The 21872-nt window shown below is 57.2% G+C and overlaps 1 protein-coding gene and 1 long non-coding RNA gene across 9 annotated transcripts in view; one reads left to right on the top strand and one right to left on the bottom strand.

The window, feature by feature from the left end:
• Positions 1–13789, bottom strand: part of LOC133230660 (uncharacterized) — a 31049-nt gene extending 17260 nt beyond the window's left edge. For both annotated transcript variants that reach the window (XR_009730937.1, XR_009730938.1), the window contains exon 1: positions 13408–13789. This is a non-coding gene — a long non-coding RNA (uncharacterized LOC133230660). The remainder of the gene's footprint in view (positions 1–13407) is intronic.
• Positions 302–20835, top strand: LIPE (lipase E, hormone sensitive type). 7 transcript variants are annotated; one of them, XM_061388383.1, is made up of 10 exons: positions 309–1356; positions 10838–11373; positions 13789–13879; positions 13993–14138; positions 14274–14459; positions 14632–14926; positions 15675–15902; positions 16131–16307; positions 19377–19798; positions 20193–20835. In XM_061388383.1, the coding sequence occupies exons 1-10, from the start codon at positions 519–521 to the stop codon at positions 20400–20402; spliced, it is 3129 nt and encodes a 1042-aa protein (XP_061244367.1). In that variant the 5' UTR covers positions 309–518; the 3' UTR covers positions 20403–20835. The 7 variants fall into 7 exon arrangements, with proteins under 7 accessions (XP_061244369.1, XP_061244367.1, XP_061244372.1 ...); XM_061388388.1 differs by lacking the exon at positions 309–1356 and adding an exon at positions 2863–2972; XM_061388386.1 differs by lacking the exon at positions 309–1356 and adding an exon at positions 3281–3478.
• Positions 20836–21872: the final 1037 nt, after the last annotated feature.

Genomic DNA, 21872 nt, shown 5'->3' on the forward strand with positions numbered 1-21872 from the left:
TTGGCACTCACTGCTGGGGTCCAGGTCCAATCCCTGGTCGGGGAACAAAGATCCTGCAGAGCACTGTGGCCAAAAGAAAAAACAAGTGTGGATCCTGCTTCCCCCTCGACCATTTCTCCAAATATCAGAAGGGGAGAAAAGAAACGCTCAGCCAGAGGCTGCCTTCTGTCATTCAGATGAACGAAGACTAAATTAGGGTGCTGGTCTTATGAGAAGAAGCATTTTAATGGATTGGTGAGTTGGGTGGGGTCCTATTTATGACACAACAGGGCAAGCCCCTGCCGTCTGATAGGACAGTGTGCTGGGCACACAGCCTCCTCCTGTTCCCAGGCCCGCCTCTCAAAAGCAGGAGGCACAGAAGCACATTACTGGGCTCAGGAGTAGAGGGGCCACTTGCCAACTGCCTTAAAAAGGAAAAGCAGAGATGCCAGGATGAAGGAGTGGAACCCAAAGGCAGGTGCCATCATGAGCAATCAGTGAAGGAGGCCCAGATCTGTGAAAAAGTAAAGCCCAGAAGGATGAAGCCTGGGAGATCAACAGTTCCCTTCAGGGAACTCACAACAGTGGAGCCAGGCTCTAAGTTAGTTTCTAGGCCTGACTGGGAACCTGAGCCACCCCAGATACCTATCACCCAGCCAGCGTCTGAGCCAGAAAAGACACCCACAGCTCAGCCAGCATCTAAGGCTCAGCAGGCACCCGATCTACCACAGAACCTCACTGCACAGCAAAGACCCCTTGCCCAACAGGAAACTGAAGCCCAGCAGGAACCTCCAGCACAGCAAAAATCCACTCTGCACCAGGAATTTCGTGTCCCACAGGAGTCTGCCCCGCAGCTGTCACCTCCCATCCAAAGGGTGCCCTTTAGCAAACAGGAAGCTGCCTCACAGCACAGACCTGAGCCAGGAAAAGAATCTAGAACTCAACAGGACCCAGAACTGAGAGAGGGATCCAGAGCCCAGAGGCAACCTGAACCCCAAAATGAACCACCTGCCCAGACTGAACCGATGTCCCAAGAGAGACAGCAACAGTCAGAACTTGCAGCTCAGGGAGTCAAATCCGGAGAGGAATCTTTGGCTGAGTGGCGATTTCTATCAAAACGAAATGAACCATCTGAACAGCCATCGACCTCAGAATCGAAAACATTTCTTGAGTGGGTCACAGATTCAGGCACAAAACCAGATGTGGGGGTCACATTAGACATCGATTCACCAGCCACCCTGGGTAGGATGGCGGACCCTGGAAAGAAGCTGGCCTTCAAAGAGCAACCTGGTTATGAAATGATGTCAGGATTCGGTGGGATGCTAACACCCAGGAAGAAAATCAGCAGCCAGAATCCCAGACAATACCGGTACACAGGTGAGTTGAGCTTGGAGGAAGGGAGAGGGGGAGGGGCTCCCATGGATGGTCACTCATTCAGTCAAGAACTAAGACCTGCCAGAACGTCAGGTGAGCTCAGGTCACCGTCCAGCAGTCCAGACACAGAGCCAGAGCCCCCTTTGATGGAGGAGGGAGCTGAGGCCTGGAGAAGAGAGGGAGCCTGTAGGGGACTGAGCAGTAGGGGTGGCCGGCGGTGTCAGGATCCGCAGCCAGCCTCCGATTCCTTGCCCTGTTCCAGGCCACCTCCCCGCGAGGACAGGGGGGAATCAAACAGAAACTAAGGCTGTGGGCGAGGGTGGGTGCTCATCCCCCGGGCCGAGAACTCTGAGCACCGCTGGGGCAAGCACCTCGCTGACCAGGGACCCTTATGCTAGGCGGGTTGCCACGCAGGCAAGGCTGGACATCGGGCAGGGAAGGCCCTTCAACTCTCCGGGGTGTCTAGTAGGTTGGAAGACACTCGTCCCCGGGGAGTCCCAGTCCTGCCAGGCCCATGGCCTCGTAGGGTGTGATCTCAGGAAGCGGAAGGCTCAGGAGAGGCGCTTGGGCTCCGCCAAATCCCAGGCCGTCTGGGCTGCGCGCAGGGAGGGAGACTCGGGGGGCGGTGTGGGCAGGTCGTGGGCATGAGACTCCGCTGGAGACAGCACCCCTGCCCCTTTTCCTCCTCCGAAGCCAACGATGGTGTGTGCCCCCGGGGAGCAGGCTCGGCCCTGAACTCCTCTGGGCTCAGAAGCCCTGCTCTGCACGAGAACGGCCGCAAGTTCTCTCCAGGGAACATGGGTGACACAGCCAGAGAGGGAGAAAACAATGCAGCCCCAATCCTGGAGCTGAAGGCGCTGCGAAGCCGTTAGTCCGAAGGCTGGTAAATAGGGTCTCAGCCCAGGGGCCTGTACCTCCTGGAAGCGCTGGGTCGTCTCAGGACTCAGGAGGAGAGGGTCATGGTGTCTCTCAGTGCCAGGGCTCGTCGTGTGTTTCGGAAGGGTGTGGAGGAGAGACAGGATGGTATTTCTGGTGTTTCTCTGGGCCTCCCGAATCCAGTCACAAGGGATGCCCTTATCACAGCTCTGCCACAACCAAAGCCTCTCCACCCACGCCCCCGCCTCCCCGTGCCAGAGTGTGTGCGCATGCGCGAGCCTCGAGTCGCCTCTGTTTCCCGCCTTTTCCCAGGACAGCGCGGTACCCCCGGCCTCCTCTCCACCCTGCGGGCTGGTGCGCGGCTTGGAGCTAGTGCGCAGGCGCCGAGCACCTTACACACACACACACACACACACACACACACACACATCCCTACCCCCACCCCCCGCCGCCCCCGGCCTTCCATTCTAGCGGGGAGGAACAGGACACGGAGAAGAAGAACCCCAATAGGAGCAATAGGACAACTAGAAGACAGAGGGCGGGGGGAGGGGGGCGGAAAGGCGGGGCTTCCTCCTCCAACGGCTCCCAGGCAGAGTCACGCCTCCTGCGCTGCAGCCCCGCCTCGGCTTTGAATTGCCTGAGGACCTGGCCGGCTCCCTACCCTCAGGAGGAGGCGAAGTTGCATCCTGCTTACTTCTAAGCGGACAGGCACAGTACGTTCTAGACGACCCCTACGTGGGCAGGTGAGTGGGAAGACGAGGATGACAGCCAACACGTGACTAAATCGGGGCTTCCTTGCTGGGGTGACCATTAGGGACTCCCCGCTAGTTCTGCCGGAATACGCTTTTAGCCGCCTCCAGGGCTGCATTTTTGTTGGTCGCGGGCCCTTTAAAGCACGCGAAGGGGCGGGGCCAGACTTTAGGCCTTAGTGGAGAGGGGCGGGACCCGAGTGTCGAGGCCGGCCCACCTTGCTCAGGGGGCGGGACCCAGACAGGAGCAAGTCCAGGATTGGGTGATGTGGGGGCTCGGCGGTGGTGCGTGTGAGGATCGGCCCTCGGGGCGGAGACTGGCGGGTGGAATTGGCTCAGGCGGGTGTGTAATTTGCCGCGGGAACGGGACCGCGGAAAATTGATGGAATCGGCCTGGGAAACGAGGCCCCGGGTGGCCTTTGAGGCTCCGGCCTCGAAGAGGGTTCAAGAGGGGTCCAAAAGTCAAAGGCGCCGGCGGTGGCGAAAAGCCAGAGCCAAAGGTGAGTGGGCGGGGGCCGGCAGCAGCACGGAAGGAACCTTAGACATCCTGCGGGGAAACTGGTGACCGAGTGGACTGACCTACTGCCACGAGAAGTGGGGGACGCTCGTGGACTGGCTCATTGCCGCCCTGCGGTGCGGGGGTGTGGAGATAATCCACTATGAGAAGCGGGTGACGTGAGAGGGAAGTATCATCTCCAGCAGAGAGGCTCTCGGATGCCCCAGTACCGTGTTAGGGGAAAGAGTCCAGAATGTTAGTGTCCCGAACTAGCGTTCCCGCTCTGACTTCGTTCTCGCTCTGACTTCGTTCTTGCTCTGTGGCTGTGGCAGCTCTTGCCTTGTGATTCCAACGTGGGAAATGGTTCAAGCCCCGATTTTCAAGTCTCTGAGACTCTTAAGACGGTTATAGGGGAGAGATTTAGAAGTTGTTGCCCAAAGAGGAAGTTTTGGAGTGAAAGGTAGGAGGAAGTGGTGCCCCACAATGGGGCATACTTGGAGGAGGGGGTGCAGTACCGCTCCCAACAGCCCTGCCCCACCATCCTTCATTCAGTCTGCTCATTCATTTGCTGTCAGTCCACCATCCTCAGGCTGGCTGCCCTAGTATCTAGCTTCTTGACTCCTACTCCAAGGACTAAGAGGCCCTGGGTTGGCTTGGGACAACTTGACCTTCACTTGGGAGAAAGGAGAGCTGCCACCTGGGTTCCCTAGGTTGTCACGTTATTCACAAGTCCTGGCAGGCTGGAGAAACACTGACAGACGAGACATCCTGCCAGCCTCAGGCCCACATGAAGTCCTTGCTGGATTAGGAGTGTCGACCCACCTGAAGACCTATGGGAATTTCCTCTGCTGGAAAGAAGCTGACAGCCCTGACTTAGTCCAGAGACCCCAAACTCATCACCCTCCCTGCCATAGACGTCATCGGTAGCCAAGGGTAGAAGTGCAGCTGGCTCCAGATGCACACAGGAAGGCTCAGAGCTCAAACTGGGATCCGAGGGCATTCCTTGTCACACTGCAGGACACAGCTTCACAGACAGGACCAAGTGCCCAGAGGCAAGACAATGATCAGGAAATGGGCCTTGGAGACCTGGTGCCTCAGGCTGTGAGGGGGTGGTACACTGGACAGAGGCTCCCTCCCTCCCTGCCTCAACTTTCCGAGCTATAAAATGGGCATAAAAACAGGAGTCACCCCAGCTAGACAGTGAGTTCGCTAAGAGCGGGCTACTGTTTACCCCTGGGGTAAACAGTCAGCCCTGTTTACCCCACAATTGCAGAACCTGGTGTGCCAGACACATGGGCACTCAAATGTTCACTTAATAAGTGAAGGCATGCATTAACTGTAACATGGGATAATTATCATGCTGCCCTTAGGGAGTCATGAGGAGTTAGAATCCTCTTGCATAGGACCTCCTGCACAGGGCTGAGCCAGACCTCCCCACAAACCCACAGGCCCACCTACTCACAAAGGCTCATTCCCCCAGGCCCCTAGATTTCCCTATCATTTCCTGAGGCCCTGCCCTGGTGCTGGCCTCCACTGAGTGAATCAGACCCCCAAGGGCATCCAGGTGGGCCGGAGCACTCCTCCTCATCCTTTGGATCTTGCCAGTAACAGATGACACTAATGTCATGATCACCCCACTTTTCAGGTGACGAATGAGGGAGTGAGGGACCTGGTCTTCCTCACCTGGCCAGTAAAGGCGAGGAGAGAGCCACCCCCAGGCTCCTAAGGACAGTGAGTGTGTACACTCAAAACTGTGCCTCAACCTTGATTCTGGACCCAAAAGGCTCCAGGTGCACATTTTTGTTCAGCAAAGACATTCAAAGAACCCTTCCTTGAGCCAGGCCTGGGGCCTCAGTGCAGAGGATAAGACACCATCTGAGCCAGGTATACAGACATTAATAAATAACCCTACAAATCAGATATAATTATCTGATTATCCAATTATCTCAGTTTCCCCATCCGCCAAACTGGTGAAGAGGTAACATGTAAGAGGGAGGCGCTCCCCAAGCACGTGACATTGGACTCAAAGATGAGCAAGTATGGACTGCTGGGCAGGAGCGACACAGAGAGTGGCAAGGACAGCACAGGCAGAATCCTGAGGCCCAAGAAAGTGGCAGCTCACAGCATGGAGGGAGCTCAGCGAGGAAAGGGCTAAGCACCCAGAGGGCCCAGGTGGTACATGGTTTGGGATGCCATGTCCAGGATTTGGGGCTTTATTATGAGAGCAAGAGTGGGGTGTTCAAAGGTTGGGAGTGTGTGACCAGATTTAAATTTTAGAGAAACCTTCTGGCCCCTATGTGGGAAAGGCATGGAGGGGGCAAAAGCAGAGATACAGAAAGAGTTGTTATAGTCATCTAGAGAAGTGGGCAGTGGAGGTGGGAGAAAGGCCACGTTCCAGGGATTTCTAGGCAGGACTGGGGCAACAGGACTTCCTGATGGGTTAGACGAGACTGGGAGGTGCCCATGATGATGCCCTGGGTTCCAACTGGAGCAAATGGGATGAGAGGGGTACCATACACACACACACACACCCAAGATACACATCCATACACATACACACAACATGCCCGCACAATCTCACAGGCCAAGAACAACAGAGACACAGAGCCTTCAGGGGCTGAGCGATACAGATATGAAACCATCTGGTGTCATTTCAGACACTGAAGAGCTCCAGTACCACAATCTTTTAGGTCTTAGCATAGAAAAGAATTCAGCCAGAGGCAAAGTAATAGATAAGAAGTGATGTATTGGGATAGAATGCTTGTGAGGTTTACAAGGTGAGAAATGCTGCACCCTGAGAACTTACTGGGCTACCTTTTTATAAGCAAAGAAAAAGTGGGGAGGGGGAGACTTCTTTGTCATTCTTGAGTCAACGTCATGCTTCTGTCATCAGCTCCCCTCCAGGTTGGGCAGGGGAGTTTTCTTGTCCCTTCGGGTCAAGTTGGGTCCACTAATTACTGTTTTGTACGTGTGCAGACAGCGTGTCCTAGGAATCATTAACTTACTGAGCTCGCTGGACAGGCTGTGGGTCTCATGCCACCGTCGCTTTACTATCTGGGGGCATGTCTCGTGCTTCTGTTGCATGGTTTTGCCTTTAAGCAAGCCTGGTTTTATGGTTAAGCAAATCTGCTTTCTTGAGTAATTAACTTATAGGGATCGCTCATATTTTTCTATTTACAATCCCCTAGTTAACTATTTAATCATTAGTTCTACTTTGTCCCTTTATTCTGTCCCTATCAGATAGGCTGTGACACATGCATACAAACACACCTGCAGACACACTGAGAAACAGAAACACAGACACTGAGAAAAAATGTGGAGTGAACGCACTCACCCACACACACACAGACCAACGCTAAGCACAGCAGGAACCTGCACATGCATGTACATCCAGGTGAACCTCGAAGACATACTCATAGCTGCCCGCCCAGAAAGCACAGAGCTGAGACATGACAGAAGCAGCAACGCAGATACAGAGACACAGCGGAGGAGCCGCGCCGTCTCTGCTGGCTCCGTGGCCCTGGGCAGTATGCCACCTCTGTCTCTCAGTTATCTCATCTGCCACAAGGGGTCTTGATGGTCCCTGCCTCGTGGGCTATGGAGAGGCTGAAACCATTTACCTGAGTTACCTTACATAAAACCCAGGAAGAGAGCAGTGTCCAGCACACAGCTGTCGTCGAGCAGGCTGTGCGCTGCCATGCAGACACACTCAAGGATCAGGCCGTAATCACGGCCCCCTGGCCTGCATTTGGCCCCAGGCCTCTCCCCTGCAGAAGGCCTTGCCCCTCCCAGGCCCCCGACCTGGCCCTTCCTCCATCTTCCCCCCACTTACTTCCCCACTGCCCTTCTCTGGCCTGCTCAGTCCCCAGGGACCAAAATCCAGGCCGGGTCCACTTGTCCTGTGACTCTAGGGCAAAGGGCTAGTGCCCAGGCAACAGGACCCTTACCCCTCCCTCTGGCCCAGTCCTCACCCAAGGCCCTGGGGGCCTGCCTGCCCCTGCCCCAGTGCCCTCTGCATCAGATTCTTGGCATGACTCTGGCAACCTCAGCTCAGCATCCTTCCCTCCCTGCTTCGCCCACGCCAGTCCCTAGGGAGCCTCCTGGAACAGGGCAAAGGGCAGAAAAGCAGCCCCTGGGATCAGCGTCTTCCTCACTGCTGTGTGCAAGTTGCTTCTTCTGTCCAGGGCTCCTGTGCCCTCATCTTCAATCAGGAGCCCTGCCCCAGAGACAGGAAGTAAATGACAGCTGTTTTAGGGAACAGGAAAGCACAGCCGTGCAATAAGTACCCTGCTAGCTCTGTGCAAGGGCTAGGGCTACAGCAGTGAACTAAACAAAGCCCCTGCCCAAAGGGAGACTCTACTCTAGTGTCAGACACAGAAAGCAAACGCACAAGCAGTAAACTGGACAGCATGTTAGGTGGAGAAGGACCCAACCTCAGTGAGGCCAAGTGAGAACCACACAGCAAACCACGAGAAGAAATGCTGCCATGGGGACCCATACAAAGATCATTTCCAGCCCCCTGGGCAGGATGGCCAAGTGCACTTTCCAAGACGAAGAAATCAACCTGGCCAGTGGCTTAGGCCAGCCACAAAGCTGAGAGCTGTCTCCAGAGGCCTCTGTCTCTCCATCTGTTTGTTTGCCCTGGGGAGGGGTGGTCCTCTCCCAGACTCCCACCCAATCCTGCCGGCCTCCACTCTGACTCTTCCCTTTCCTTCCTTCTTCAAATCTTTGCTGAGCCCCTGCTAGGTGCCACCCCATGCCCCCAGGGGATGTCATTCCAGGCAGAGGGCCAGAGGCGGACTCACCTACAGCCAAGCAAAGAACACCCTCATTTGCACAGGCCCCTTCCCAAGCCCTATACCTAATTCAGCACTTGGGATTGTCTCTCCTTTTTCCTAAAGAACCCCATCTCCACTTGGAAAAGCTTCGAAGCTCCATGAAGCCTGGTTCTGCCCCTGGGGGAGACAAACAAAAAACATGTAAACAGATAAATGGAAAAGTGCCAAGGTGGAAAATCCTAGGAAGAAGAACTTAAATATGATGACAGAAAGCAGTGGGAGGGGGTGCATCTTAGATGGGGAGGCACCCTTAGGGACCACCTCCTGGAGGAGGGGGGAAGCTTAGGGCGAGGGTGAGCTGGCCAGGCCAGGAGCACGTGGAATAACAGGTGAAGGGTCCCTGAGCTTCCATTGCTCCGTCTGTGAGATGCAAGTGACAGTCACCGCAGGACGATGGCCTGGAAGGCCGAGTGGCAGGTTGCAGGGTGCCCACTATGGGAACACCACAGAGTAGGACCTGTGGCGTGGGCCCCTGGCTGGGCTTGGCACTGCCCTTGATCAGCTTTTATCCTTCTGCGAGGGACAAGCAAGGCTGGTTCTCCTCTCTCTTCCCCACCAGCTGGGGCCAGCTGTGCCATGGCCAGCCTGCGGTGGGGCAGGAGTTGCCATCAACCCCGGTGTTTTTCCACTCCCTGAATCCCCCCAGGGAAGGAGGAGGGCAGCCAGGCTGAGTCGGAGGGAACACTTTGTTCAGGACCAGGGTGAGCCTCCTGGGCCTAAGGGAGGAGGGGAGAGGAGACCTGGATGCCTCCGTTTCTAATTGTTGAGGGCACTAGGAGTCCGGACTCCTGGAACTGAATGAGGAGGGCCTTGGGGACCCAAACTCCAGGGTTCAAAGGCACAGGAGGCTGGCACAGGGACTGGGAGCAGTGAGTTGAGCCCCAGGCTCTGTTTACCGTGCTGGATTCTCACCGTCCTATCAGGGGTAGGAGGTGGAGCCGGTGACCACACCCTGGGCAGGCTGGGCCCCTCCCCAGGATTGTCACCCCCGGCTGCAACTGGCAGCAGCCACAGTCAGCAGTCAGTCAGCAGCCCTGGGGATCTCTGAAGAGGCCTGGGAGGGGTGAGTTCACAGCCAGCTGACAGACAGGAATGGCCGCTGCCAAATCCCCGGGCCCGGAAGGGAAAAGAGACACCTTTTTCTGGAGGATCAGGGAACCATCGACTTGGGAGGCAGGCAAGGTGCTGGGTGGGCTTCAGGAGGGAAACGTCTCTGAAGCAGAGGGCAGCGTCCCCACCAAGGGGGGACAAGAACAGTTTGTCCAGGACCTGGGTGACAGGACAGCGGTCTGGAAGGGAAGATTAACCGGGGACCCTGAAGTGTAGGGAGTCAGGCCAAGTCCAGGGCAAGTTTTTGTGGGGCCAGGGCTAGAGGCCCAGTCTCCAGGGCCCTGGGACGGAGACCAGCAAAAGTAACAGCTCTGGACCCAGAGATCTGGATCTGATTTCTGCTCTGCCACTTTTCAATGCAACTGTCTTAACACCTCTGAGCCTGTGTTTCCTCTCCTGTAAAATGGGAATGCTCCGAATAACAGCTGAGACAGGAACCAGGCAGTCTGGACCTCAGAGGGTTAGTCAGAGAACCTAAAGGAGCAAATTGAGAAAGCTCTTAGCACTGGGTTTGGCGAAGTGAGTTCAAGGTTAACAACAGGGATGAATACCACTGCAGGCAGGCAGCAAGGCCGACCGGTGCAAAGCCAAGCTAAGTGGACAGGCCTGAAGGCCAGGGACCCAGCTGGGGGAGGAGTGGGAAGGTTGAGAAGAGAGAGGGGACTGGAGGGGATTCCACAGCCAGACTGGAGCAACCTGGAGGGGGCAGGAGTGACCCCCCAGTTGCAGGGAAGGCTAGAATTATGAACTCCTGGGTTCAGGAAAAGAATTGGACTTGGGAACAGGATCCTGGGACACCACCAGGTGGATGGGAATTGGTAGATTGAGGGCAGAAGCCTCCCAAATACTGCAGAGGGCAAGGGCCTGTAGGTGACACTTGGGGCCTGAGAAGGAGGTAAGATGGGGGCCGAAACTCCTGGTCTTGGGAGAGGGGACCAACTAGGGGGCCAGGCTGCTCAGAACCTGGAAGGAGTCCCAGGCTTCGGGAGAGAGAATGGAGACAGATGCCTGAACGTGGGCCCCAAGAAAGGAGAAAGAGGGTTACGTAGACTCCTGGGCTGTAGGACAGATGCTGGAGCTAAGGAGTGTCAGCATCCCAAGGAAGAGGGAATAGGGACCTGCAGCCTGAAGAAGAGGGTGCGGGGGCCTGGACTCCTGGGTCTTGGGAAGGTGGGGGCTGAGGGATCAAACTCAGCTCCTGAGGAGGGAGAAAGGGTCTGGGTACTGGACTCATGGGTCCCAAGGAAGCAAGGAACTGGAGGCCTGGACTCTATCCTCCCGTCTGAAGGAGTAGACTATGGTCTGCTGTGAGTCAGGGGGAGGAGAGGGTACAGCCTGGACTCTGGGACCCCGGGGCCCAGTGGAGCCAGGGGTGACCCAGCCCTACCTTAACATGCCTCCCGACCTGCCCGCAGCCTCACGGCTCTTGCAGAGGATGGACCTGCGCACCATGACACAGTCGCTGGTGACCCTGGCAGAGGACAACATGGCCTTCTTCTCCAGCCAGGGCCCCGGGGAGACGGCCCGGCGGCTGACGGGCGTCTTTGCGGGCATTCGGGAGCAGGCCCTGGGGCTGGAGCCGGCCCTGGGCCGCCTGCTGAGCGTGGCGCACCTCTTTGACCTGGACACAGAGACGCCGGCCAATGGGTACCGCAGCCTGGTGCACACGGCCCGCTGCTGCCTGGCACACCTGCTGCACAAATCGCGCTACGTGGCCTCCAACCGCCGCAGCATCTTCTTTCGCACCAGCCACAACCTGGCCGAACTCGAGGCCTACCTGGCCGCCCTCACCCAGCTCCGCGCTCTGGCTTACTACGCCCAGCGCCTGCTGACCACCAACCAGCCCGGGAGGCTCTTCTTTGAGGGTGATGAGAGGGTAATTGCCGACTTCCTACGAGAGTACGTCACGCTGCACAAAGGCTGCTTCTACGGCCGCTGCCTGGGTTTCCAGGTGAGCCCCCTGCCCCCTGCCTGTCCCCTGGGCCCATGGCAAAGGCACACGGTGGGCCCAACCAGGCTCAGTTACATATGCGTGCTCAGTCACTCAGTCGTGTCCGATTCTTTTGTGACCCCATGGGCTGTAGCCTGCCAGGCTCCTCTGTCCATAGGATTTCCCCAGGCAAGAATACTGGAGTGGGTTGCTACTCCCTTCTCCAGGGGATCTTCCAGATTCAGGGATTGAACCCGTGTCGCCTGCATTGGCAGGAGGATTCTTTACCACTAGGCCACCAGGGAAGCCCTAGTAGCATACAGAGAAAGCACGGTGGTGTGGTGTGGTGCTTGACTGAGCAAACAGCAGATGCAGGAAGGGGAAGCTGGTCGGGGCTCATACTGCACAGAGCGAGGGTCTCATACTTGTGGCCCCTTGGCCAACTCCACCATGGAAGAAGGAATCTTCAACTGGGCATAGCTTCCTACATCAGGATCCCCACTGCTCCCCATCACCCTGCACTCAGGAGCTTCATTTACTCTCTTATGTGACCTGTCTGGCCCCTGAATTCATTCGACAGCCCCTAGGACGGTAGCCAGTGTGGTTTGTAAGAGCATCAAGGCCTGTTTGTAAGAGCACGCCTCACTTAGTCATCCCCACCAGAGGCTTGGCAGGTAGGGAGGACAGGTGCCGGCCCCATTTTACAGGGGTTCAAAGGGGCCCCCAGCTGCTCAGCTGGACCCAGATCTGCTGGGACATATAGACTCCCCTAAGGCGCAGTAGAATCCAGATTTTCAGGCTGCAGAGAGAACCAGCAAGCACATCCACGTTGGTGACCACAAGGAAGACCTGGTTGTGGCGCCTCTCCTCCCTGAACCAGGGCCCTCTGAACCCCAGCTGCAGGCCTTTTCCTATCCTGTGCCCCCACCCCAAAATCACGATCACAGGAACACAGCTCATCTCAGCGCTGGAAGGGAGGCAGCCCTGAGGCCTTCAGACTCACAGGAAGACTGGTCTGGGGATTTGGAGAATTAGGAAGTCTGTAGGGCACCGAGCTCAGAGCTGAGGCACAGTCTGTCCCTGTCCGGGGTCCGTGCTGGGCCCACCCGTCCCCAGCCACATCTGGGAACCCCAGCAGGAGTATCTGGAGCCATGTGAGCCTGCACCCCTTCAGACCCTTTCTGGGTGTTCCCCGGGTAGTGGAGCGTGGAAACTGTCTCGGCCTCCATCCCATCTCTGCTTCCATGAGGGGCAGCCTGTCCTCACCAGCCCAGCCCAGGTGTTCCTGGGAACTTCCCCTCATCTAAACTGAACCCACAAATATTGATCAGCCCAGCTGGGCCAGCCGGCTCTCCCTGGGTCCCGGCCATGCCCCCAAAGCTCGGGAGTAAGAGCCTGGGGACACCCAAGCTGCATTCCAGTCCCGAAGGTCAGGCACCACTGTGCTCTCTGGCCCACTGGGCCCCTGGCCAGGGGCAGGGCCACGCCTGACAGCTACTCTCTGCGGGCCCAGCTGGGCCACATTGCAGGACAGCCTCCCCGTATAAAATGTCAGCCCCTAGGGGCAGACGTCCCTGATCTCCAGGTCTCGCTCAGCCTCTGCTCCAGCCCAGTGCCTGGCACGCCAGAGGACCCGGGCCAGGACTTGCTGAATGAACAGAAGAACCCTGCTGGCCCCTTGCCCAGCCTCCTGTGGCTTGGATTTTTTCCCCCTGATCTGGTTCTCTATTGTCTTCTCAGTTGCCTGGCTCCTCTCTGAGATGCTGGGTCTCTGTCTCCCTGTTTGACTCTCTCTGCCTCAGGATCTCTGAGCTCTCCTGTTTCTCTCTCCCCACTGCCCCTTAACTGGTCCCCATGGCCTGTATCCCCTCATCTTGGTCCTCACTGAGTTTCAGGGACCCCTGCACCATCCTTCTCCCAGCTTACAACCCTCTGCGGCTCCATCATGTCTAGAACAAACCCAAGTCCTCAGGCTCCACATAAGCCCCTCACTGCCCCTTGGCTCTCACCCCACGCCCACCCCCGTCTCCTGGCCTCTCTGTTCCCCCCACACACCATCCACGCCAAGCAAGGATGCCTCTCAAGGCCTCTGCTTGTGTCCTATTCTCCTCGGAGTACAGTCATCCCTCGCTTCATTCCGATCCCTCCTTGGGTCCCTCGGGGAGACCCATAAACAGAGTCAGACCCTTCGTCCGCATTCTGTCCCTCCACCGACCGTCCTTTCAGACACTGGTCATTTCTTGAAATTGTATGGCATGTCTTCATTTGAGTACTGTCTGTCTTCTCAACATCAGCTCCATGAGGTGCCTAGCGCAGTGCCTAGCACACAGTTGAGCTCGCTAGACATTTGCTGAGTGACCGCCTCTACCCGCCTTTTCTCTGCCCCCCACTCCCCTGCCCGCCCCTGCTCCCTGACTTGGAGGCCTCTCCCCACAGTTCACACCTGCCATCCGGCCGTTCCTGCAGACCATCTCCATCGGACTGGTGTCCTTCGGGGAGCACTACAAACGCAACGAGACTGGCATCAGTAAGTCCCCGCAGGGCCCTGCCCACAGCCACCCCCACCCTTCCTGTCCCTCCCCCACACCAGGGCCCCAGCAAGGCCACCAGGGGCTCCCTGACACCCCTCCCGACCTCCAGGTGTGACCGCCAGCTCCCTCTTCACTGGCGGCCGCTTTGCCATCGACCCCGAGCTGCGTGGGGCCGAGTTTGAGCGGATCATTCAGAACCTAGACGTGCACTTCTGGAAAGCTTTCTGGAATATCACCGAGATCCAGGTGCTATCGGTGAGCCTGAGGTCCAGCGATGGGGACGTGACGGGGCCCAGGGCGGGCACAGGAGGGAAGAGACGGGCGGGGAGGTTGGAGGGGAGACGTGAGGGGGACCCCTGCCAGCAGTTCCTCCTCTTACCTCCGGCCCAGTCTCTAGCAAACATGGCCTCAACCACCGTGAGGGTGAGCCGCCTGCTCAGCCTGCCACCCGTCGCCTTTGAAATGCCTCTGACCTCGGACCCCGAGCTCACAGTCACCATCTCGCCCCCGCTGGCCCACACAGGCCCTGGGCCTGTCCTTGTCAGGCTCATCTCCTATGACCTGCGGGAAGGACAGGTAGGGCCCTGGCTCTGCCAGAACAGACGCAGAGCTGAGGAGCACGGTGGGAGCGCCTTCCCCACCTCCCGCCTCACAGCTCACACCTGCCCCCTCTCCGTCTGGGAGGAGTGAGGCCCAGGCAGGCTGCCCCTGCCCCGTGACCCACCACCCCTTCCTTCCTCTCCCCCAGGACAGCAAGGAGCTCAGCAGCTTCGTGAGGTCCGAGGGCCCCAGGAGCCTGGAGCTGCGGCTGCGCCCCCAGCAGTCACCCCGCTCCAGGGCCCTGGTGGTGCACATCCACGGCGGCGGCTTCGTGGCCCAGACCTCCAAGTCGCACGAGCCTTACCTCAAGAGCTGGGCCCAGGAGCTGGGCGCCCCCATCCTCTCCATCGACTACTCCCTGGCCCCCGAGGCCCCCTTCCCCCGGGCGCTCGAAGAGTGCTTCTATGCCTACTGCTGGGCCGTCAAGCACTGCGCCCTGCTCGGTGAGCCCCCTCCCAGCCTGCCTCAGCCCCCAGCACAGCAGGGGCAAAGAGCCACAAGGCACTGGAGCCTCAGTCTTGACACCCTGCCTGCCCGTGCACCTCCCACCACCCACCTCTGCCACCTGCTCACCCCACTGTGTCCCCTGCCCCCTCCTGCAGCTCTGCCTCTGTTGCCCCGGGCTCCCACCTTCCACTCACCCACTTCCTCTTCCTGCTTCCCCCGACTCTAGCCCTGACGCTCTGTCCCCAACTCTGGCCCTTTCTTCTCTCCTCCTGTTTCTTTACCCACTGCTGCCCCTTGCTGGCGGCTACCCAGCTGGGCTCCAGCCCACTCTTCCAGCTCCTCCGCCCTCCTGCTCCCCACACAGCCCGGGAGGCACAGAGCAGGGTGAGGCCATGCCGCAGGGCTCAGGGCACAGGATAGCCAGCCCAAACCCTAGCTGCCACCTTCTGGCCTTGCCGCCCCTCCCTCCTGACATGGGCGCTGGGTCTCCCCTTTCTCAGCACCCTTCCTCCTTGCTCCTGACCCCCAGCCCCGCAAGCTTCCCCACAGCATCCTGATTTCCAGACCTCTCCACATCCTCAGCCTGCCTGATCCTCTGCCCACTATCCCCCAAATAGGTCCAGATCCCTGCCTTAGTTTCCCAGTCTCTAAAATGGCAGTGGGCCAGAACCCCAAGCCCAACCTCCGAGAGCCCAGAGCTCCAGCTCCTCCCTGCCAGGCTTGACCAAGCCCCCTCCACGCCAGGCTCAACAGGTGAGCGGATATGCCTTGCCGGAGACAGTGCCGGCGGGAACCTCTGCTTCACCGTGTCCCTTCGGGCAGCGGCCTACGGGGTGCGGGTGCCAGATGGCATCATGGCAGCCTACCCAGCCACCATGCTGCAGTCCACCGCCTCTCCTTCCCGCCTGCTGAGCCTCATGGACCCCCTGCTGCCTCTCAGCGTGCTCTCCAAGTGCGTCAGCGCCTATGCTGGTTAGTCCCATCTGCATAAAACTGGGGCCCTGGCTCCTTCAGGGACAGAGACTAGAGCCCTGTCTCACTGGGTACAAAGGGGAGGAATCTGAGACTCCCTGTTCCTGCTGAAGCCATCAGATAGTCTAGGTCCCTGAGGGCAGAGGTGCCTGAGGTTGTGTGTGTTGAGACTGGGCCCAGAAAGAGAGGAGACCAACTCACCCACCCAACACACGCATCCACTCACAGGTGCGGAGACTGAGGACCACCCCGACTCAGACCAGAAGGCGCTGGGTGTGATGGGGCTCGTGCAGCGGGACACGGCCCTGCTCTTGCGAGACCTCCGCCTGGGCGCCTCCTCGTGGCTCAACTCCTTCTTGGAGTTGGGTGGGCAAAAGTCCCACCTGAAATCAGTGTCCAAGACAGGTGAGTGGCACCCTTCCCTCACACACCCATCCAGCCTGGCCAGGAGGGACAGCCTAGCACCAGAAGGTCCTGGGGGAGGCAAGGGGCTGGGCCCTGGGCACTCAGAGAAGCAGAGATCACCTTCCTGGCTCCTGCCATAAAGCCTTAGTCCACATTCTAGAAATTCCAGAACTTCTGATCACATGGGTCAGCTCAGGATCCCAAGAACTGTAAGATTTAGCTTTCCAAATACCCCCTCCCAGAAAGGCAACCTAGGGAATGACTCAGAAGGCCAGCTGTGTGTCCTGATTTTCAGTCCCAAGAATCCAGTCCACCGAAATTCCCTGGGCCCTCAGGTGGAAGTCCAGCTCTCCTAGATTCTTTACTGACTTTTAACAGAGGCACGCAGGGAGATCAGAAAGTGGGAGAGACATCAGTAAGTGGAGGAAATCCCCACCCCAGGTAGGTGGGAAGACCCTCAGGCTGCCAAAAATCACTTCCATCCAGGGATCCATTTTTTCCCATTTCCTAACATTTTAAGGATTTTAAAGCACACCCACCTCAAATTACTTTCTATCTATAATAAATCAACAGTATTTTCTGGGTAATAGAAATTGCATGTTCAAAAGTAGATACCATTCCCAGGGACTTCCCTGGAAGTCCAGTGGTTAGGACTCAGCGCTTTCACAGCCGAGAACACAGGTTCAAACCCTGGTCAGGGAACTAGGATCCCACAAGCCATGGGCCAAGAAAAAAAGTAGATACAGTTCCTGTTATTCAGAAAATTATTCCAATTGAATATGCTTTATTTTAAATTCAGTTTTTAATATCAGGATATTCCAACCAACACAAATAAATACACCCAAAAACAGGTGGCACGGTAGCTTAAGATTCTGCCTGCATATGCAGGAGACTCAAGAGACTCAGTTTTGATCCCTGGGTGGGGAAAATCCCCTGCAGAAGGAAATGGCAACACATCCCAGTATTCTTGTCTGAGAAATGCCATGGACAGAGGAGCCTGATGGGCTACAGTCCATGGGGTAGCAAAAGCTGGACTCAACTAAGCTGCTGCTGCTAAGTCACTTCAGTCGTGTCCGACTCTGTGCAACCCCACAGATGGCAGCCGCAGCCCACCAGGCTTTCCCGTCCCTGGGATTCTCCAGGCAAGAACACTGGAGTGGGTTGCCATTTCCTTTTCCAATGCATGAAGGTGAAAAGTGAAAGTGAAGTCACTCAGTCGTGTCCGACTCTATCGACCTCATGGACTGCAGCCTACCAGGCTCCTCCGTCCATGGGATTCTCCAGGCAAAAGTACTGGAGTGGGGTGCCATTGCCTTCTCCGACTCAACTAAGCACATACATGCAAAAGCAATGAAAAAGGATTTGAATTTTAGACACATGGACCATTTGGCACTGGGGCTTTCCTTGTAGCAGAAAGGTGACGAGAGCAGACCCTAGAGGCACACACGCCAGTCGAGCTCCCTACAGTACCAGGTACTATAACAGGCAAGTTGCAGTATCCGTGCGCCTAGCTTTGCCCCTCTGGGGGAAATACAGTAAGAATACCTGCCTCATTACGTTGCTGTAAGGACTGCCTACCTATCTGTGTCAAGCACCTGGCACACAGTAGGTGCTGTTTTGTGCCTTGTACCTAGAACACAGTAGGTGCTCTTAGAAGATGCCAGCACCCTGATTGGCCGTGTCTGTGACTCTAGTCAACAGCTTGGTTCCATTGACCCTCTGGGCTACAGGGCACCTAAGCAGTTATTCTCGTATCATCCTGCATTTTGGCTTCATGGATTTATAAAGGCAAGTGAAAGAAAAAAAAGAAAAATTGAAAAATGTAAGGTCCTGGCAGTAGTGGTAAGCAGAATGGTCCTGATCAAATCAGTGGAGCTGAGGCCGCAGTGAGCACACCAGGCAGGCCTGAAGTGCACCTTTAGCATCAGCTGGGCACTGGCTTGTCTGTCATTCAAAGGGAAGGGATGGGGACTTCCCTGGTGGTCCAGTGGCTAAGACTCCATGCTCCCAGTGCAGGGGACCTGAGTTTGATCCTTGGTCAGGGAACTAAGATCCCACGTGCGTCACAGATCAGCCAAAAAACAAAAAGGGAAGGGATGAGGTGAAGAACAGGGAGGAATTTCAGGGAGCAGATCTACATAGTTAAAGCTGTGGGGGTCTCTGGAAGTCTTGATATGTCCTCAAGATTCTTTTTAGTGCCCTGTGAACACAGCCTCGTTTCAAGCCATGTGGGCCTGCTCACCATTCCACTTTGATCCATTCATACTCTCTCAAGTGACCAGGAAAAGCCTACAGCCCCATGTTGGGGGCTAAGGAGGCAGCTAAAACAAGGCACCTGGTAATAAAACATTACCAGGTGTTTGGCAGAAACCAACACAATTCTGTAAAGCAATTATCCTTCAATTAAAAATGTTTAAAATTAAAAAAATATATAGATAGATATAGATATATTATGACCTCCCAGGGATGTTTTCTGTGCTCAGTTGCTCAGTCATGTCTGACTCTCTGTGGCCCCATGGACCACAGCCCTCCAGGCTTCTCTGTCCATGGAATTTTCCATGCAAGAATACTGGAGTGGGCTGCCATTTCCTACTACAGGAGATATTTCCAACCCAGTGATGGACACCACGATTCCTGCATTGACAAGCAGATTCTTTACTAGCACCACCTGGGAAGCCTCCCCAGGGGTAGCAGTATCTAATCCCGAATTTTATTAATCCCACTGAGTTCCCACCACTTCCTATGAGGTAAGGACTATTTTTATCCCCTTTGTTCAGAAGAGGAAACAGGCTCCCAGAGGTAAACTGACTGGCATTTCATGTTCCCAGTCACACACACCCCTCCATTAAGACAGAGCCCCACCTCCAAGACAAGGGACTCCCTCCACCGCCCCCTTGGAACTGCAGCCTGGGGCACCCTGGAGTCTGGGCCTCTACAGCCCTAGGGTACAATCCCCCACCGGCCTCTGCTCCCAAGGCGGCCTTCCCTGCCAGCCACCCACACACCCGACCCACAGAGCCAGGCTTAGCTGCAGGCCTGACCGGTCCCCTGACCTTGCACCTCTCACAGAGCCAATGCGGCGCAGTGTGTCTGAAGCAGCCCTGACCCAGCCGGAGGGCCCACTGGGAACCGACTCCCTCAAAAGCCTGAAGCTGCATGACCTGGGCCTCAGGAACAGCAGTGACACAACAGACACGCCAGAGCTGTCACTGTCAGCGGAGACACTCGGCCCCTCCGCACCCTCAACCGTCAACTTCCTACTTGGATCTGAGGATGGATCTGAAATGTCTGAGGCCCCAGAGGAGCTGAACAACAAGGACCGAGTTCGAGGTGTGGGCGCCGCCTTCCCCGAGGGTTTCCACCCACGGCGCTGCAGCCAGGGTGCCATGTGGATGCCCCTCTACTCGGCCCCCATCGTCAAGAATCCCTTCATGTCACCGCTGCTGGCACCCGACAGCATGCTGCAGACTCTGCCACCTGTGCACATCGTGGTGAGCGCCAGGCCAGGAAGGTGGAGCAGGCGAGGAGTGGGGCTGGCAGGGGCCTGGAGCTCCTGGAGAAAGGAGCTCCCGGGGAGCCAAGTGGGGGGAAAGGGAGAAAGCGCGGCCGCAGGGAGAGGTGTGCCAGCAGGAGGGAAGGCCTGGCAACGGGTGGACTGAGGGGGTCAAAGTTGCCAGTTTGCTTTTGCAATCCTGCTGAGATCACTGGTCAGGCGCTGGGCTTGGAGAGTCGGGGAAGGGGCAAAGACAGAGTGGGTCTCGGGGGAGGGAGAAGCCAGGCAGAACCCAGTCAGACTCATTCTCCGATTCTCCCCGCCCCCATCCTCGTGTCTCCTGCCTCTGTCCTCCCCCGCCGTCTGCGCATTTCCCTGCCCCGCCCCCGCAGGCCTGCGCGCTGGACCCCATGCTGGACGACTCGGTCATGTTCGCGCGGCGGCTCCGCGGCCTGGGCCAGCCGGTGACGCTGCGCGTGGTGGAGGACCTGCCGCACGGCTTCCTGAGCCTGGCGGCTTTGTGCCGGGAGACGCGGCAGGCAGCCGCGCTGTGCGTGGAGCGCATCCGTCTCATCCTCAATCTTCCCGGGCCGCCGGTCTGAGCCGGGGCGTGCCAGGCCCCGCGGGGAGAGGGGGGTCGCGGGGGGCGACACTAAAGGCCGCTTGTACCCATCTGCGCAGGGCTCCCTGGTGAATGCGCCTCGGGAAGGGCGGGGGAAACCCCGGGCCCGGGGCTCCCCGGCCCATCCAGGACCTCTCTAGGGCTGGGTGGAAGGGGGTGGGCTGTGCCTTAAGTTGGGGGAACGGCATGGGGAGAGTCGGGCGGGGGCCCCCTCCCCAGAGCTAAGACCCTGGCCTCCGGGAGGAGGGCGCACACAGACCAGTCTCAGAGACAGCCGGACTTGCACGGGATCACTGCCTTCTATTGCTGCTGTGACCACTGCAGGGGCGGGCCTGGCCCGACCTTGCAGATCGATTTGCTTTGTTTGTTTTTTGTAAATAAAAGTATTTAATTAGTTTGGCCTCTGGCAAATAGACAGGCTTCCCTCGTGGCTCAGTGGTAAAGAATCCTACTGCCAATGCAAGAGACACAAGGGGCTCGGGTTCGATCCCTGGGTTGGGAAGATCCCCTGAAGAAGGAAATAGCAACCCACTCCAGTATTCTTGCCTGGAGAATCCCCCTGACAGAGGAGCTTGGCGGGCTGCAGTCCATAGGGTGGCAAAGGAGTCAGGACCTAGCAGTTAAACAACGGGCAAATAGAGTGGGGACGGGGGTTGCCCACCAGGGGGCAGCATCAGAAGCCCGAGAACTTGGCACTGGCGAGCTGACGGAAGGCTGGGGGCCCAACACCTGGGTCCTGAGAAAGAAGGGGTGTGCGGGCCTGCATTCTTGAGAGTGGAAGGGCAGGAGCCCCCCTGCTAACACAGACCCACCTCCTCCTCAGACCTAATCCAGGTACAGTGCCAGAAGCTGGCTTCTCAGCTACTCCTCTTTACAAACCTAGACCCCGCACCCACCGGGAAAAGAAAACAGCAAGTCCCTTGAGAACCGGAGCAAAGCTAACAGGAAATCAGAAACAAACTGATCACTCAAAAACTGGGACCCAAGCTCTGCCCAGCTGTGACAGCCACTCAAGCCCTCACCCTCTGTAAGCCCTGGGTTTGAAGCAGAGATTTCCTTCCAGGGCTAGCCTTCAAATTTCCACACTCAGGTGGGGAGAGACCCAGGCACAGACTGTCAGTCCCCACAGGTTCTATCTGTGGTAGCCAGCAAGTCCTTCACAGAGGAGGTGATCCAGGAAAGAGCAAAAGTTTACTAAGAAGAAATAGACAAGGTTGTGAGAGCCAGCGGTCAGTGGTCAAGGCTTCTGCCTAACCAGAAGTTCAGATGCAAAGTGGGGAGTGGTCTGAGGGGCCTAGACTGGTCAGCAAGAGATCCTGAAGGAGCTGGAATGCAATTTGGACTATAAATGGCAGCAGGAGCCATAGAAGGGCTTTGAGCAAGGGAGGGACAGGATCAGCTCAGGCACTGAAAGAGTCTAGTGGGAATCAGGGGTGGACTGAAAAGGGCA

This window comes from Bos javanicus, chromosome 18 (assembly GCF_032452875.1).
Source record: "Bos javanicus breed banteng chromosome 18, ARS-OSU_banteng_1.0, whole genome shotgun sequence".
Taxonomy (NCBI): domain Eukaryota; kingdom Metazoa; phylum Chordata; class Mammalia; order Artiodactyla; family Bovidae; genus Bos; species Bos javanicus.